The 18,766-nt window shown below is 37.2% G+C and overlaps 1 protein-coding gene and 2 long non-coding RNA genes across 3 annotated transcripts in view; 1 reads left to right on the top strand and 2 right to left on the bottom strand.

Annotated features, from left to right (window-relative positions):
• The window catches only part of agbl1 (AGBL carboxypeptidase 1), a 77,393-nt gene extending 61,968 nt beyond the window's left edge, over positions 1–15,425 (bottom strand). Inside the window, exons 1-2 of the mRNA XM_077515491.1 lie at positions 15,259–15,425; positions 7,491–7,554 (exon numbers count right to left, since the gene is read on the bottom strand). Coding sequence (XP_077371617.1) covers positions 7,491–7,554; positions 15,259–15,360 — 166 coding nt within the window. The 5' untranslated portion in view covers positions 15,361–15,425. The remainder of the gene's footprint in view (positions 1–7,490; positions 7,555–15,258) is intronic.
• On the top strand, positions 8,207–9,288 carry LOC144015468 (uncharacterized). Its single transcript, XR_013282717.1, has 3 exons — positions 8,207–8,292; positions 8,664–8,773; positions 8,840–9,288. It is a non-coding gene; the product is annotated as an uncharacterized LOC144015468 (long non-coding RNA).
• LOC144015466 (uncharacterized) lies at positions 9,142–11,502 on the bottom strand. Its single transcript, XR_013282714.1, has 5 exons — positions 11,043–11,502; positions 10,349–10,599; positions 9,986–10,157; positions 9,430–9,578; positions 9,142–9,327 (listed from the first exon to the last, which is right to left on the bottom strand). It is a non-coding gene; the product is annotated as an uncharacterized LOC144015466 (long non-coding RNA).
• Positions 15,426–18,766: the final 3,341 nt, after the last annotated feature.

Consider the following 18,766-nt stretch of genomic DNA (forward strand, 5'->3'; position numbering starts at 1 on the left):
ATACAAGTGACATATTGCTGACCAATGCTTTACTTTTGAAATGTGTAATTTTAGCAAAGTGACAATGAAATAGTGCAATGTAACAACTCACATTTGTTCGTCCCTGGTTGCTGTTTCTGTTTCTGTTGACTTTAAGAACCTTGTGTAATCTCTGAAACAAAACTGCACCTCCATTGTGACACAGTCTTTTGTCTTGAATATGCAGAAGAATGGAACAGTCTTTCTTCATCTCAGCGGCCTGCAGCAACCAACCCGCTTTTAGACAAAAAAGAATTACATTATAAGTGTTATTGTCACATCACCTCTTTACAGTATATGCACATCACAGATTTAAGTAAAGTAAAGTGTTTGTTGAGGTTGATGAGAGAGAGTTTGGGGAAAAGGGAGTGTGTAGCTGTGACTCTATTATGACTCTGATGGGCACAGGTAACTCGAGTTTGGTAACAACTGTTGGATTCACTCGATAAATCATTCAGCAGCTCGCGTTTTTAATAAACTATAGCCTTAAAACTTAACATAGCAAAAAATTATTTTCAACCCTATACTAAATATCGGTCACATTAATAACAGAAATGGGCACGCGTGTGTGTAGCACATACCTGCTGACAATGTTTCTGCTTTGGCGAGATGATCCCTCTTCCGTGTGCCTTCCAATCACAGACGAGTCTACTTTGAAATTTATTTTTACAAATGATGCAGATGGCTGGAAGAACGGGGCCAGCCCAAACTCTCTCTCATCAACCTCAACAAACACTTTACTTTACTTAAATCTGTGATGTGCATATACTGTAAAGAGGTGATGTGACAATAACACTTATAATGTAATTCTTTTTTGTCTAAAAGCGGGTTGGTTGCTGCAGGCCGCTGAGATGAAGAAAGACTGTTCCATTCTTCTGCATATTCAAGACAAAAGACTGTGTCACAATGGAGGTGCAGTTTTGTTTCAGAGATTACACAAGGTTCTTAAAGTCAACAGAAACAGAAACAGCAACCAGGGACGAACAAATGTGAGTTGTTACATTGCACTATTTCATTGTCACTTTGCTAAAATTACACATTTCAAAAGTAAAGCATTGGTCAGCAATATGTCACTTGTATTCTGTTTACATTTCGAGACAGCATTAATTAGAAAGCATGACTCTGCACATATTAAGTGAGTGTGTGTGTGTTTTAGACAACCCAATGCTGAGAGCTACAAATTCTTTTTGTGAACAAGTAATCCGTCAAAGGATTATAGTTGACAAAGATGTGATGAGAATGGACAAGCTAAGGGGTTTGTGAACAGTGTTAATAAACACGGGGATCTTGATGCTTCAGACTACAGGTAACATATAAATCTTCACATTGAAACACATTTATGAAATCTATGGGGAGAGATTTGTCTAAAATCTCACTGTTTCAGAGAAAAATAGTTTTCTGACAAGCTCAATTTAAGTTAAAAATAAATAAATAAATACAATTGATTCTCTAAAAATGAAAACCAGTTGGTTGTTAATTATTACATGCAAATGTGTTTTTTTTGTCTTCTGTATTTATAATTGTTCTTTGACCAAGAAAGTATATAGGCCTATAGGTATATTTGTATTTCTATCCAAATATACGATTATTCACTAGAATTTTCAGTAGGATATCCAAATACCAAAATATTCGATAGCTGCAGCACTAATAATACTAATTTTGAGTTGTGGCACGCCCACACGAGTTATTTTACCACACACCCATGTCAAAACTAGCTTACTGCACACACACACACACACTGCACCCCAACTTCAAATTTTTGCTAACGTCATAATAATAATAATAATAATAATAATATATTAAAAATTTTGTTGGATCCAAAAGCAACTTACATAATTATAGTTTCATATGATTGTGATTGTCTTATTTTCAAATGTTGAAATATTTTCTTGATTTGAACAAAATATAATTGTTTAGAATAATCTTGATTTCAATTATTACCAAAATAATTGTGATGATTATTTTTTTCCATAATAGAGCAGCCCTAATGTGATGTGAATATGTGTATCTTGTGCTCATCTTTCCCTTCAATTTTCTATTTCAGGCAGCAAATACTGAAACGAAGATTGAGGTGTGATTTCCCCCAGCTGGTTTTTCACACCCCTTTCCAGCAACAACTCTGAAATGGTTTTTGTAGAGACATTATCAACAACTGACAAACTTTTAGACAGGGTACCTCACTCATCAGATACATCAACTACTGAGTCTACTGATGTAAGCCAAGAAAGTGACACTAACACATGGCTGGTACAACATCAGGTTGGAAAATGACAGGGCATACGAGGACACTTTACAGTGCAGGGCTGTAAAATCTATGTAAAATCTGCCATTTTGTTTGTTTCATTATCAAGATGTTAACTCTCCATTTTAACACTTTTCAAGCAAAAATCAAAATGTCTGTATTCCATTTTTCCACAACACAGACCTTTGTTAAATTGGTCTGCCAAAAAAAGAGAGCTGTTCCAATGAAGTTCCAAAGGTTTTATTGTGAATGCACATTTGATTTTTATTTTATTATTATTATTTTTTTTTATTAATATTTTTTGGGTAGGGGACGGGGGGTATAAATGACATGCTGTGATGACACAATCTGATACTTTAATAAATATTCTATATGTTATAATAATCTGGGCTCTGAATGCATCTATTTCCATCTAGTCCATTTTGCCTTGTTCCAGGTTTGTGGTGCATGGTAGTATTTTTGGCCGATGTATGCTGCTTCTTGTGTACCTTTCATTACGTAATAGGTTGTGAATTGTTTTCATATATGAAACATAAACATAGCTAAATGTAACATCTGTGTGCTGGTTTCACTTCTAGTTGAAGCGTTTTTTGTTTTTTTGGCACAAATTTAATATATTTAATTATCTAAATTCACATGATTGCACCAAACCACCAATACTTGTTTCTGATGTTAGGTACATGTATTTATAACATCTGGGAATGATTTTCTGTTGCCAAATTTAATGTAAGACGTTTTACAACCAAAAACTGTAGCACAAGATTTTCGTTTTTTGTTATTTACCTATATATGCATTTCTGGCTTGTAACAAAATTGGGGCAGGAAAACATTGGGTGAACATTTAACCCAAAGTTCAGAAGGGTATTATCTATCAAAAAATGCATTGAACAAGTAGTGCCCAGACAGTGGAGCGAAACTCATTTTCTAGGCACTTTTTGGGGGTTCACCCCACGGCCTAGAAGTTGGTGTGAATATTTGAATGTATTATTTACAATTGAGATAGGGTTGTTCTGATTTTGTTATGTGTGGTTATTGTATTGTCATGTCCGCTTTTAACTTAACAGTTTTTATCAGTTGCTAAAACACCAAACCCCGTTCGATGAAGCAAATTCTCAGTTTCCGAGACTAATTTCTGGAATGAAACACTTTTTTGACCAAACCTTACACACGGTTCAGGCTTAGACCCAATTCTCAAAACTCATCCACTCTTTTTGGATAAAACTTAAACACATTTCACACTATTCCTAAATTATTTTGCCCTAAGACTAATGCATGTTTTTTTTGTTAAAAGTACCCATTTTGACTCTATCACGTTTTTTGATTGAATTATTGAACATAAAAACAAACAGCAGAGAAACAAAAGTTAAAAAAGAAAAGAAGAAAAGAAAAAACAAAAAACAAACTCATCATAGTTTACATGTTCAAAAGGGAGTAGGAAGAAGTTAACTTATTTAGTCCTACCCCTCATACATTATACATTTAAACTTATTTCATTATTGATACAATACTAGGTTAATATTTTTAAAAATAAAATGATGCGTGCATTATCCAGCAACATATATACATGAAATTCCTAAACATATACCATAATACATTTATAAATCATATACTCATACTCATTATATACAATTTTCATGCTCTTATTTGACAAAAGTAATTTTTTTTTAACTTTGCATTTAAACGTTTTTTTTTTAACTCAACAAGTGAGTCACATCTTTTCAAGTCAATTCCCAGATTATTCCACAAATTAACACCTTTTACAGAAACACACCTTTGCTTAATATTTGTTCTTGTTTTGGGTTTTTTGTACACACTTGTACCCCTTATATCATAAGGACTGTGTCTAATTTCAAACAATGTCTGAGTAATATAGCAGAGTAGATTGTTATATACTTTGTACATTATTTGTGCTATTTTAAACTCAACCAAGTCATAAAATGTCATTGTATTTAATTTGATAAATAATGGATGTGTTGATTCTGTATATTTTGAACGATTAATAATCCTTATGGCTCTTTTTTGCAAATTGAAAACAGAGTTAGTGTTTGTTTTATATGCAGTCCCCCAGATTTCCACACAATAGGTCAAATATGGTAATAATAATGAACTATATAATATATATAATGAGTTCATGTTCAGGACATCCTTAGTTTTATAGAGTATCCCGATGATTTTTGACATTTTCCTTTTAACATTTTCTACATGTGGCTTCCAACATAATTTATCATCAATAACTACTCCAAGGAATTTATTTTCATACACCCTTTCTATTTCATTTGAATTCACCATAATTTTAACTTGGTTAGTAATTTGTCTAGTGCCAAAAACTATGTTTATTGATGTATGTAAAATAAACCTCTGTTGACTACCTACCCTGGATGCTCTGTGTTAGATTATTTTATGTCGTGTCTAACAAATGCTCTCATGGTGAATATATTTTGACTTACTGTGTGTATGATCTGAATATATTGTTCGGATTTGAATACCGGATAATAGGTTTTGAAGTGAAAAGTCACGGCTTTTGTGAAAATTGTTTGAATTTTTGTGTTTGTGTTTAAGGTTTTGAGAAAATGGGTACAGGTTTCAAGAAATGTGTATTAGCAATTGAGAAAGACTGTAATAAGATGGTTAAATTATTATTTTTATTTTCGTGTTTACGAATACCCTTACCATTCCATGTTACTATTTTATAACTTTTGCATTGCTCGACCTGCTCCTCTCCCTCCTCTAATTCCTCTTCCTCTGGCTCTGCCTCTATCCATTGCGCTTGTTTGGACTCTCCAGCAAACTGTACACTCTGAACTTGAGTTTATAGGTGTGGTCACATCATTAGCAACAAGTGTATTCAATTTTTGAGTTGTTGTGTGAACGCCAGTTAAGTCCGTTGTGTTCAAATATTGTTGACTTGTGGTAAACATTTTGTATCGCATGAGAGCAATTTGTGAATTGTGTCTTCATGTAAAATGTTTTTATGGCATTGGAAAATGAGGGGTTACATTTATTCAATGTGTTTAGACAACTGGTCATTCGGTTCAGAGGACTGGCATTTGGGTTTTAGTATTTGAGAAAATATCCCAAGGAGAGCACGCTGGCAGACGTCTAACCAACCCCCTCGCTCATATCCACCAGCCCCCCAACAATTATGGTCATTGAAACACACACACTCAAACTGTGACAGAGTCCTAGTGTCTCCAACAAGCCTCAGAAAATTCTCACGAGTGTAGGGACATCTCCCCTTTCTGCTGCGCATACCTCGCTGCTACGCATATATGCTCTATGCAGAGCATGTATGTGATGGACTCAAAGCCACACACCGTTACGCATATAGGTAAGCTTAATTAGTTTTCACTTGTCACCACTTTTCAAATCCTTGAGAAAATGTTAGCTAGGATGTTTCAACTATCGGTTGCTGCATAAAACTATCATAAATGGATATCTGTGTAGATGTTTTTTTAAAGAAGCAGTTTTGGAAATGTCTTCTTGAAAACCAACATTACAGTTACCGTTTAATCTTACACTGTTCAGCTCTCATGCAAACGCACACACGCATACACAGGCCCCTCAGACATACATTTGACCTCCCCGTGAATCTTTGACTGCCTCTGCTTCCCCCTACTCACAGGAATATTGAACAATCGCCTTTCTCAGACCAAAAATGGCCCCTCGCAATTAGCTGCGTATCCGTTCTTCTTCAGCCTAATTTAATTTTATGACCAGCAACCCCTGTCCTCGCAGGGGTAAGGAGACTATCGCTGATGATGGCTTTTCACCAATTTCTACATAAAATTATCATTATAAATAGAATCAGATCTAAGTAGATGCATATTTTTGTAATATATTTTAGGAAGCGTTGTCTTTTCAAACTAACAACATTATAGCCACCGTCTAACCTCACACTTCTTCAGCCGCCCGTCTGTCCTCACACTTCTTTGACCCCCATGCAGCCATTCATGCGCGTACGCACACACAAGCACAGACATACATTTGACCTCCCCATGAATCTTTGACTGCATATGCTTCCCCCTACTCACAGAAATATTGAACAAAAATGTCAGATAGTAACTATATCAGTAAGGGGAAATTATATAGTTTTATCCGTTTATTTTCAGATTCAACCCCAGCAGTCACGAACGACTCTTACAACATTTTTACATATAATGTATAACTTCATGTTTTTTAATTTCATAATACCAACCAGCGTATCACAGTTTAACCTTACCTTATACTTCTTGTTTTACAACCTCTAAAATACAATCTTTGAGCCGTGTTTGCGCATACTTTTCCCCCTTCACCATAATAGAAATGGCTAGTACTTTCCCCCCCGGCGGTTTTACCCATACTAAACTACTCCCTCCGATCACGTCATTCAATCTCATTATTATTCATTGTTCACTCAATCTAGGGGGCGTGCACCGGATCCGGAAGTTAACCAAACAATTAGCATTTGAACCCGGGTCAGCCATGATATCTGCAAAAACAGGTAGGAACACCACCTACACATCATCCATCTTCATTAAGGGGTCATTAATCTTCATTAAATGACATCAGGAAGTCATTAAGGGTCATTCATCTTCATTATATAACACCTGGAAGTCATTAAAGGTCATTCATCTTCATTAAACGACATCCGGAAGTCATTAAAGGTCATTCATCTTCATTATACGACATCCGGAAGTCATTAAAGGTCATTCATCCTCATTAAACGACATCCGGAAGTCATTAAAGGTCATTACCCCTCATTAAATGACATCTGGAAGTCATTAAAGGTCATTAACCCTCATTATATGACATCTGGAAGTCATTAAAGGGTCATTAATCTTCATTAAATGACATCAGGAAGTCATTAAGGGTCATTCATCTTCATTAAATGACATCAGGAAGTCATTAGGGGTCATTAATCTTCATTAAATGACATCAGGAAGTCATTAAGGGTCATTAACCCTCATTAAATGACATCAGGAAGTCATTAAAGGTCATTAACCCTCATTATATGACATCTGGAAGTCATTAAGGGTCATTAATCTTCATTATATGACATCTGGAAGTCATTAAAGGGTCATTAATCTTCATTAGGGAGGGGTCATGACCCACACATGACCCCCCTAATCTAATTAAGAATGTCATCCATCAAATTTTGACAGAAGCGGCCTTGTAATATTCTCTCTTACTACAATTGGTTGAAGGACATAATGCAAATGTCTTCATTTATATTATTGATTTCCATGCTAACCTGCAGACAGAAGTTCATCCAGGATATTGAGAACATTTAAGGTACTCTCAGCATCCCCAGCATTCTGGAAAAATAAAGAAAAGTACAACTCTGGTCACAAAACATGCAAGAAGATAACTACACGCAGTGGGCCAGGCAAGTGACTCAGTGAATTCATAACATTGGACATCTCTCTGTTTTGCCAAATAAACGCCAGCCCATTCGCAGTTTGTCATTTCAATGTGAATGAGGGGCATAATGTAAATTTTGCCTTGAAAACTGCAATGAGAAACCGCTTATTTCGAGTCTTGATAATGTACTGTAATGTACAAATAACTCTTTTTCATATTAATAAATAATCAACAGACCAGGACAATAATGAAATAATTAAAGGCCAAATGTGAAGTAATTTCATAAAATACCATATAGGGTCACAATTGAAGCATTGAAACACTGTCCAACAAATAAAGTATGAAAAAATAATTTATATGTTATATATTTGACGAAATAATCGCTTTTCCGAAGTTCGAGCCTGGCGGGCGACAAACCCGGAAGTGATACGTCACACCGGGAACAGCGATGGCAGCGCTCCATACAGACGCTATACAAAGCCACTCAAACGTCGATTCAGACAGCGATGTCAGCGATAGGTTGAGCGAAAATGAGGAGAACCAAGTTTTTAAAGAGTTGGAGGAAGAGGAGGAGGTTGGCATTTTATACGTTGGACTTTACATTTACGAGCCAAATGCTAATCAGGATGCTGATAATGCGCCCAGACACCTGACATGGAATGGAGACAAGACCCGTCGAAATTACAAGATGGGTAAGATATATAGGCAGTGGTATTTTTTTATGATTTGAAGATGCCAGCATTTGCACATAATTTTATATTTTTGTCTGATGACATTTAAAAAAAATAAAATAAATAAATCAGACTGTTTTTAAAGCATTAACTCAGTACTTGAGTATTCTTTTCAGCAATTTTTATTTTTTTTACTTGTACTTGAGAGATTTATCAATGACTATTTCTTACTTTTGTACATGATTCCGTCCACGTACTTGTATATTTTGAAACAAATGTTTTCATAAACAGAATTATTGACTGATTGGTATAGCAATACACTTGTTCAATAACATTTCTGCTCATGGTGTCATCGCTCAGTATTTTACTTTTTTTTTTTATATAAATTTCAGGCGTACTTGTGGTAATTGCCAGCAAATGCCTACAGCTGTAGAATGTGTTTGCTGCCATGAAATTCAAGAAGTAGTGACTACGTCTACAAGGAGAGGAACACTTCAATCAGGTACTGGACTGCATCACTGATCATCCTGGATTCAATGCTGTGTGCCTGAACCCATATGGATTATAGGTGGCATGGATGACCTACAAGCAGCAGTACAAAGGCAAGGCATTTGATGGGCCACAGGATGCCAAGTATAGACATATTGCCGACAGACAATTGGTGCGCTGGTGCTGGAAGTTTCTTGGTCTGGACAACCGTGTTCTGCTCCCAGCATGTTGCAATGTCTTGTATCAGGGCACATTTTCCACCACCAGGAGAAGAGGAGTCAGCTGTATTCAAAGGGTTTCGTGTTTCACAGAGAAATGTTCCAGAACTGTGATTTGTACTGGTTGCATCATAATAAGAATAAACAAATGAGGACAACTTAATACAAGGAATATGATTCTTTATTTCCTGAGGAATCTCGTATGGTGCTCAGCAATAACATTTGACTTGTCCGGTCTGTTCACTGCTGCTGTAAGAAATTGTGGCTCGACTACCACATCATTCGGTTTTGTACTTATTTGGAACGTCAATCACTTTCATCGCCTCTGAAAGGCAGTCAGTCACATAGTCTACAAAAAAAAAAAAAAAATTGGGATGATAAATATTTGGGTGACATATGGGTTACACTCAGTAATGCATCTGCCTGGAATTGTTTTTGTTTCATAACTTACCATAAGTTTCATCCACCAATATCTTTCTCAGAGAATAGCCACCACTCTTATATTTGGGATAAACGATGCAGTAGGAGTGTATTCCTTCCTTCGTCACTTTCTGTGGTCTCCCAGCATTTTCATTATAATGCATAGCAGCGAGAATGATTCTGGAATTGAACAAAAATTGCCTTATAAAGAAATTGTCACATTGTGATGAAATAGCTTTATATCTCTAAGTTCTACATTTCATCCATATGTTCTACTAGTCATGGACAAATCACACTTGAAGAAGCACATTATATATATATATATATATATATATATATATATATATATATATATATATATATATATATATATATATATATATGTTTTTTTTCGATTCTTTGAGATGGCATTTTTGGTTGAACAGATGCAGTGGAAATTTAATACATTTCCATTGCACTAGCTGTTATGTTTAAGCCATGAGCACCATCTAGAGGAGCCTCAAAGCAAGTGCTTCATTACGTTACTTTCCCCCCTCATCACCACTATAGTCTCCATTTCATACATATCAAAGTTTTCTTAAACGCACCTGCTTTTCATTCCTTTGTACGAGAAGTTGTACATCTTTGGGGCAAAGTGATTCACCACACTGTGAAAAGCTTACACACCACTGGTCTGTCCGAGGTGAGACATCTTCATGACATCGTTGACAAACATGGTATTTGTCAGGAGTTCCACCACTGCGACATTGACTTCAGTACCTTCAAATGAATTTCATTTCCTTAGTTTGTTATAAATGTTAGTTGGCATGTGACAGATGTTTGGTTGTTCTACAGATACAAGGTATGACAATATTTATATTTTCAGGTTAAACTAGCAACAACTCTAAGAATAAAAATATAAATAATACCTGGTAAGTACATAGTGACAAAAACAACTCCGCCTAACTTACTTTTATCCACACTATGTGGTGGCATAACTTCATCATCTTGGCTGTTTGAACAGGATTGATCCTGCAATAACTGACCCTCGTAATCAGCCATTTCTTGTTCAGAGGCAGCTGCAGAGGGGATAGCCTCAGCTACGGCTCGCTTCCTTTCTCGGTTAGCTGCTGCTGCACGCTGGGCAGGTGGATTTTGAATCTGCTGCTGGTCTTGTGGAGGCAGGTGAATTGTTGGGACAGCAGTTGTATTGAGCAATAACCTGCAGAAACATAAGGTGACACTAAAAATATGCGTCGCTCATAAAACCTATAAAACCTACCGGCAAAAAAAATAAAAAATAAAAAATAAAAAACAACTATCACATTTCATCTAACCCTGCCTTACCAAATATTTAATTATTTAATGACTCATAAAATGCAGTAAGATTGACATATGATTGGAAGTTTTTCAAAAGGACGTGTCATGTTCTTTGATCAACAAAGCAATGCTGCCAACCTATTGAAATTTACTTTCAGAACAATTTGTCTCACTGCCATTATTACTCATCGTTGATATGAATAGCACAGAGACGTTAGCTTTCGGTTCACGTCGCTAGTTTCTACTGTTCATTCCACAACTGTTGGAAGCTCTGCTTTGTCAAAGTCATCAGTGATCTATCCATAAATTCCACGTTTTTTTCTAAATAATTGTAATCATACTTACTTTTTTTGCAAATCCATTATCATAAGCAGACCGGTTGAGGAAGCAGGCATCTTCGAAGTGTTTGTAACAGAGAACACTCCTCGACGATGGCGTGAAATTCATTCGCTTCGTGCGAATGAAAGTTGACCATTTACGTGCCCTGTTATCTTTTGGCCACTCATACAACTTTTCTTTAGCTTGAGAACAATACATCACCACACATCGCCGGGTCATCTTACCGAGTAGCAATGCAAACAATGCAGTTCAATGGCCGACTTCTCTCGCAACTTCCCGGTGTGACGTCATTTCCGAAAATTTCCGAAGATTGTCGAAGAAAAGCATTTTCGTTGTCAAGGGCGTTGCTATGGGTTAAACTAAGAACCTGAAAGGGTTGCGTCAAAAAAAATAACGAAAATATGCTTACAATGGTTTAGCCATTGGTATTACTCAAAAACATGGTTGGCCAACCTTACTTCACATTTGGTCTTTAAATACAAAAATTAAAAGAATAAACTAATCTTTATATCCGGAGACACGTCATGGTATATTGCACACGGTTTCATGACCACAACTCTCTGCGAGTGTTTGCATTTTCAAAGGATCACTTCTGAAACATTCCAAGAAAGTCACAATGACCCATCACATGTGAGCTCTTTTTAGAACGGACCCGCAGGCTACTCATGCTGTCCTAGGGGCTACCTTGTGCCCACAGGCACCACACTGGTGACCCCTGCTTTAGTTCATATTTTCTGACAAAAACAAAAATGATTTTCGGACTCCTGTTAGGCTACCACGTCAACCATTTATGATTGGATAACGTGACATATGCAACCTTCCACCACAGAGGAATGCAGCATTTTTTCAGTTTGCAGCAATGCATTAGAAATCCGCTCGTCCATTCAAAGACCATTCATATACTGAAAGTAGTCCGGAAAGTCATTTTTCGATACAAACATTTTGAGTATGTAAACAGGGACCTTGGAAACTAGCCTGAAAAGTCCTTTTTGACAAATGCTTCCCTTAACAGTTGACAAACTAATACAGTACATGTCTCCCTTTCTCATAGAGATGATCTTCATTTTAACTTCCATTTAAGATGACATAGTGGAAAGCATGATATTGATCTAACATGCTCACAATCTTTTACTCTCAGGGGATCACTAAAATGGGAAGGGCTAAAAAAGAAGACATGAATATTGTCATGTGCTGAAGGTTGTATCCCAAAGTGCAGACACAAATAAGGTTTTAACTATTTATTCACATCGAGAGGCATAGAACAAACTTGACTAGATGAGAAACAAAGAGAGTTGCACAGAGGGACAAAAAGCAATAATGCGGCAAGCACACACAATTCTCAGAACGTTACTACAGACAGTGAATCAATCTGATTGGTTGTCACTAAGTAAAGGAGTAAAGATTGAGATCACACAGGTCCTGACATCACATAACATCACATAGCGTCTTTCCAGTTGAAACCAGATGATGGTTACATCATTTCAAAACTGACACTAGACCTCACAGTCATGAACCCAAACTTAACAGGTCATGTACTCAAACTTAAACCCTGGCGTGACCCCAGACAAGACAAAAATGTCAAAGCAAGTTAATTATAGATGCGATTTTGGAGCGGTACATTTGCAATTTATCATTCACAACAGGAATTTTCCCGGAACAAATGAAAATAGCAAAAGTACTCCAACTTCAAAAAAGGAAATAAAAATGATTTTCTGTATTATAATTATCATATGATATCTCTACTCCCACAGCTTTCTAAAATATTGGAAAAATTGTATGTAACAAGATTAAATGAATCCATAGATATGTCTAAAATTTTAAGTAATAGCCGATATGGGTTTCGCTCGAATCACTCAACTCCCATGGCATTAATGGAGTTAAAGTTAACTGAAGAAATTTCCACAACTATGGATAAAAAAATAAAATAAATAAAAACATGTTTTAGTTAATTATCCTCTGCGAACCTTGTGAGGAATAAGTGGTCAAGAAAATGGATGGATGGATGTTTTAGTTAGTGTCTTCATGGATTGACAAAAAGCAAGTTATGAAATATCATCCATCCATCCATCCATTTTCTTGGCCGCTTATTCCTCACAAGGGTCACGGGGGGTGCTGGCGCCTATCTCAGCTGGCTCTGGGTAGTAGGCGAGTGACACCCTGGACTGGTTGCCAGCCAATCGCAGGGCACACAGAGACGGACAACCATCCACACTCACAAGCACACCTAGGGACAATTCGGAGCGCCCAATTAACCTGCCATGCATGTCTTTTGGAATGTGGGAGGAGTACCCGGAGAAAGCCCACGCAGGCATGGGGAGAACATGCAAACTCCACCCAGGAAGGCCGGAGCCTGGACTCGAACCAGAGTCCTCAGAACTGGGAGGCGGACGTGCTAACCACTCGGCCACCGTGCCGCCTATGAAATATCATTGCGTAAACTATTTAAATATGCTATAAGCGGTGTTGCGCAATGGGTTTTGAGTTATTTAAACAATCGAAAACAGTATATTCAATTCAATAATAGATCATCAAAACACAGTTATGTTACTTGTGGGGTGCCCCAGGGATCAATTCTGGGGCCAGTACTTTTTCCCCTTTATGTGAATGATATTACAACTATTTCGAATTTGTTAAAATGTATTTTGTTTGCAGACGACACCACTTCATTTCATACCGGGAAAAATATATATAATGTATTACAAGTAATAGAGTAAAAGTTTAAGAATATTATGAAGTGCCTGTCTATAAATATTAGTAAAACCAGATTTATGATTTTCAGTTGTAAAAATATAGATGAAACTACACTGACTGTGGAAGTAATGGATATAGAAAGGGCTAATGAAATAAAGTTTTTAGGTATTAATATTGATGAACATTTATCATAGAAAGCACATATAGAACATGTCAAATCTAAGGTATCCCAAACCATAGCCTTTTTACAAAAGGTTAAAGAATCATTTAATAAGAATGCTTTGTTATTGTTATATAATTCATTGATTGTTCCATACCTGACTTATTGCAATGAAGTGTTGGGGTGTGCAGCGAAAACATACACTGAACCCATTTTTCTTTTAAAGAAACGTTCTATTCGTGTCGTGTCTGGATGTGGATACAGAGACCACACTAATCCATTATTTATAACTAAAAACTTTAAAATTTAATGAATGGATGGAGTTTAACCGCCTTAAAATAATGTATAAAGACCATCATGAAATTTTACCAATTAACATGCAAATCAAATTCAAAAAAAGGGAAAGTGTGTACAAATTAAGAGGAACATATATTTTTTCCAAAACTAAATACAGAAAAGAACGATGTATTTCAACTCAAGGTGTCAGTCTGTGGAACAATCTGGATTGCACAACTAAATCATCTCAATTCCATTCGTATTTAAAAAAAAAAAAAAAAAATGTATAAAAGCTCAATTATATTGGACAAATATATATTGCACAAGGACATGCTCTTGAATCATTTTGTTTGTTACCATAACTTCTTGACTGCTTAATTATTTTGTGTTGATTATTATTATTATTATTATTATTATTATTATTATTATTATTATTATTATTATTATTATTATTGTTTCAGTTTTATTTTATTTTATGATCGAGGCCAATATCACAAGTTTTACTTCTTTCTGTCCCTTTTCATTTCTTTTTTAAAGAATGAAATAAAAATTTTGAATTGACGACATTGTAAAAAACAAGAGGACCACACATCCTTCCAATTATCCATCCCATTCTCTGTACCACTTATTCTCACATGGGTTATGAGTGCGTTGGAGCCTTTCCCAGGTAACTGAGGGCGAAAGGCGCTGGACACCCTGAACTGGTAGGCAGCCAATAAGCAGTGCACAAATAGACAAACGACAATTCACACTCACGCTCACACCTATTGACAATTTAGCGTATTCAATTAACCTACCATGCATGTTTTTGAAATGTGGAAGAAACCAGACTACCCGGAGTAAAGCCATGCAGGAGAACATGCAACCTCCACACTGGAAACCTGGAGTGCAAATTTGAACTGTGAGGCAGATGTGCTTACCAGGTGTGCTTGCTGCCTTCAGTGTAAACATCAATGGTTTATAAAGTTTAAATATTACATTTAAAATCAAAATCTTATCCTCTACTTAATGACACCTTCCATCATATAAAGAACATTTGTTTAAAGCTCAACAGTATCTTAATGTATAATGCAGCATTGTCCTGTGGATCCCTACCTGTAGTGTCGAAAAAATGGCTTCAAAGCCACTGGAGGAATTCCGGGAGCCTGACATTCTTGATTGAATGTGCTCTGTGTCGGTTGTCAAAAAGCCAGACATAACTGGGAACGGGTAGGTTTCGGAAATCGAAAAACAAAAAAAGTCTGATATGCCAAAAGTATGAAGAAACGTTTGGATTCCAAAGCACAGAAACGGAGATGGAGTGGAAATCAAACGTGTGTACCACAGCCACACACAAAAGTCAAACGTTTTTGTATGAGAGAGAGAGAGAGAGAGAGAGAGAAAGAGAGAGAGAGAGAGAGAGAGAGAGAGAGAGAGAGAGAGAGAGAGAGAGAGAGAGAGAGAGAGAGAGACCAGACACACAGACAGACAGAGCGACAATCTCCTCCAACTTGACTGGGAATGATCAGGGAGACTGCATTTATTTATGAGCGTTTAGAAGTAGTGCCATCCTGTAAATAAACTTCATCTATTTATTAAGTATGTTGAAACATATTTTTTCCAGAGCTAAACAGTAGATGGCTAGACTCATGATCATGTTGGTTGAATGTGCATCGTGTGCCGTGGTTCTCACACATGCTTGTGCATATGTAATTCTATCCTTCCAGGATAAAGAGCTCTAGAAAACATTTGTGCTGTGGTGTTGAGAGGTCTGCCACTAAAAAAAGGCTTTGACAAGACCAGCTGGGCAGCTGCACAGCAAACTATATTCAGTCAGTGGTAGGATTCATTCACGGTGGATTAATGGCTAAGTACTTATGTTTGGCACTGGTAACATGCACACACATACTGTACACACGCATGCTGCTGACAGCCGCTTTTCTCAGAACTTTTTGCATGGTGACTTTGTCGATTCAGTGTGCTTCTTTGGTCATATTACTAAGTCCTTTACATTAAGTGACACTTTGATCACTAGTGGAGCCCAGTGGGGCTTTTTTTTTGTTTTTTTTTGCTTGTTTTCCGTCTCTACTTTCTACTTGGGGCGCCATGGTGATTGAGCTGGCAGAAGCCCTCCCACAGGTGCCTTTTCTTGGACACTTTGCCCACACACACTGCTACTAAAATAAGTGTCACTGTACTTGGATTGATTAAACTTTTGTTGACATTATTTCATCCTATTGAGATTGTAATTTTTATTTTCCTGCCCATAATGTGATTGTAAACATGTTATTTAACACTGTTCCAGGCTGTTCCAGTGCCTTGAGAGCTTCTGGTTTGGGCAATAAACGCTTTTCACAGCTGACACAATGCAAGAGGTTATGATCACTCTGAAAAATAATTCACGGTGTATATACAACATTGATAGCTGATTTGAGCTCAAACGCATCATGACTAAAGACATTGTTCACATAAAGATGTCAGGCTAAAAAAAAAATAAAAAAAAAAAGTAAATAAATAAATATATATATATATATATATATATATATATATATATATATATATATATATATATATATATATATATATATATATATATATATATATATATAAACTTATTTTAAATACAATGCTTTCTTATGGTTCTTTAAAAAGCCATCAAATATTGAATTAATAAAAGGGATGAATGCAACACAAGTCTGCTACTAGTGCAAGAATAATTAATATCTAACATTACAACATACAACAAATAAAAACATAATTATACTTTTTGCTATTTGCATTGCGCCGCTTGGCATGCTGGGAATTACAGCATCAACTTCCTCTTTTGCTGGAGAGTTTTGAACATGATTTGTGTGCACAAGAACAGGGATTGTTTTTGCAAGATTTCCTAATTATATTTTGTGCAAGGTTATTCTTTCATCCATTATTCTCAGTAAGCTCATTTGTAGCCTCAACAGATAGACACAACCCTTTTGAGCTGCGTGCAGAGTGGCTGCCATCTTGATTCATTGGGTTAGTTCAACTTAAAATCAAGAGCTTTCTATGCATACAAAAAATTAAGTTTAAGTTTCAGTTAAAAACGTATATTAATAAATTGGTCTATTCCAGGGGTCTCCAAGTTCGGTCCGCGAGAGCCCCTATCCAGCCTGTTTTCCATGTTTCTCTCCACTAGCACCTGATTCATGATCGGGATCGCTATCAGGCTTCTGCAAAGCTTGCTGATTAGCTGATCATTAGATTCAGCTGTGCTGAAGGACGGAGACATGGAAAACAGGCTGGATAGGGGCTCTTGAGGACCGAACTTGGAGACCCCTGGTCTATTCTGTTGAGAGAAGGAGAGAGGTGGCTCAACGTGCAGCTCTACGTGCTGCCCTCAATATGTTTGTGACTGAATCAGCCTGACCAGTGTGATTGTCTTTTGAAGCAGTTGTAGTTTTCTGTGGCTATTGAAATGCCAACGTGCAGTCAACTGTTCAATTCAATTCAATTCATCATTACCACGTGGTGGCATGGATCAGTGGTAGTAGTGGTTGTCTCCCAATGCAGAGCTTGTGGTTTTGATCCCCAGCCCTTGTGACCATGTCCCAAATGTTCTTGACCAACCTAAAGAACCTCCAGTTCCTGATTGTATGTCATCATTAGTTGAACAATTCAAGTAGAAAAGAAGAGAAAGAACAGGTGACTGTTGTGTAATTTTGCATAGTTGTGTTGGTTCCACTTAATTAAGCTTGTAGAATACAAAACTAATCATGTTCTCGATACTAAAGAATTGAGTTTTCCTAACTAGAGAAGTATTGTTGCATTTATGCAATGGCTAACCCCGGGATTTACACTAGTTGCGTGTGTAGTGCGGCTGCGGTGCGGTGCGTCTTGACTGCGTGCTCCGGACGCGTCAATTTTTTGGCCAACTCACACAGGCTCCGCACAGCTGCGGTCCGGCAGCTCCGTCGCAGACCACTTCCCGCCGTGTCTCGCGCGATCATATGGCATTGAAAACAACGACAAACACACAGAAAGTCTGTGCTCAACAGAGAAGCAGAAAGGGAGGTGGACTTTTATTATTTTGTGGCTTTCTACCTCCAATATAAACCTCTCCTCGTCCATGTTCGCTGGTGTGTAAACCGTGAATGAGCACCTCACACGTTAACTCCAGGCCCGGCTACGCCCACATCACGTTTTGCTAACATGCTTGCGAAATAGGAGTTGGCGAGTGTTTTATTCTGAAAGGTAACCGGAAATTTATTTTGAAACTGCGTCAGGTCTTCCTGTCCCGCTCGATGTGTTTTGTGCTAGCTTGCCATTTTCCGGAGGCCAACGGATGCGACGTCCGGCAAAAATAGAAAATAGGTCTATCCGTGCGGAAGGGCTGCGGTACGCTCCAGCTGAGACGCAAGCGACACGCAACGCACACGCAAGCGGTGTAATTTGCACCATTCGAATGCATGGAATCTAATTGGTTGCGTCACCGGAACGCACCGCAGCCGCACCGCAGCCGCATCCGGTGTGAGTCCCGGGTCAGTTGGAATAACTTAAAAAGATACAAAATAGGCGCTTTTCCACCGCAGGAACTTTTGGAAAACTTTTCAGTTGACCTTGGTAAAATTCAGTTTGTGTGTTTTTTCAC

The sequence above is a fragment of the Festucalex cinctus genome, chromosome 3 (assembly GCF_051991245.1).
Source record: "Festucalex cinctus isolate MCC-2025b chromosome 3, RoL_Fcin_1.0, whole genome shotgun sequence".
NCBI lineage: Eukaryota > Metazoa > Chordata > Actinopteri > Syngnathiformes > Syngnathidae > Festucalex > Festucalex cinctus.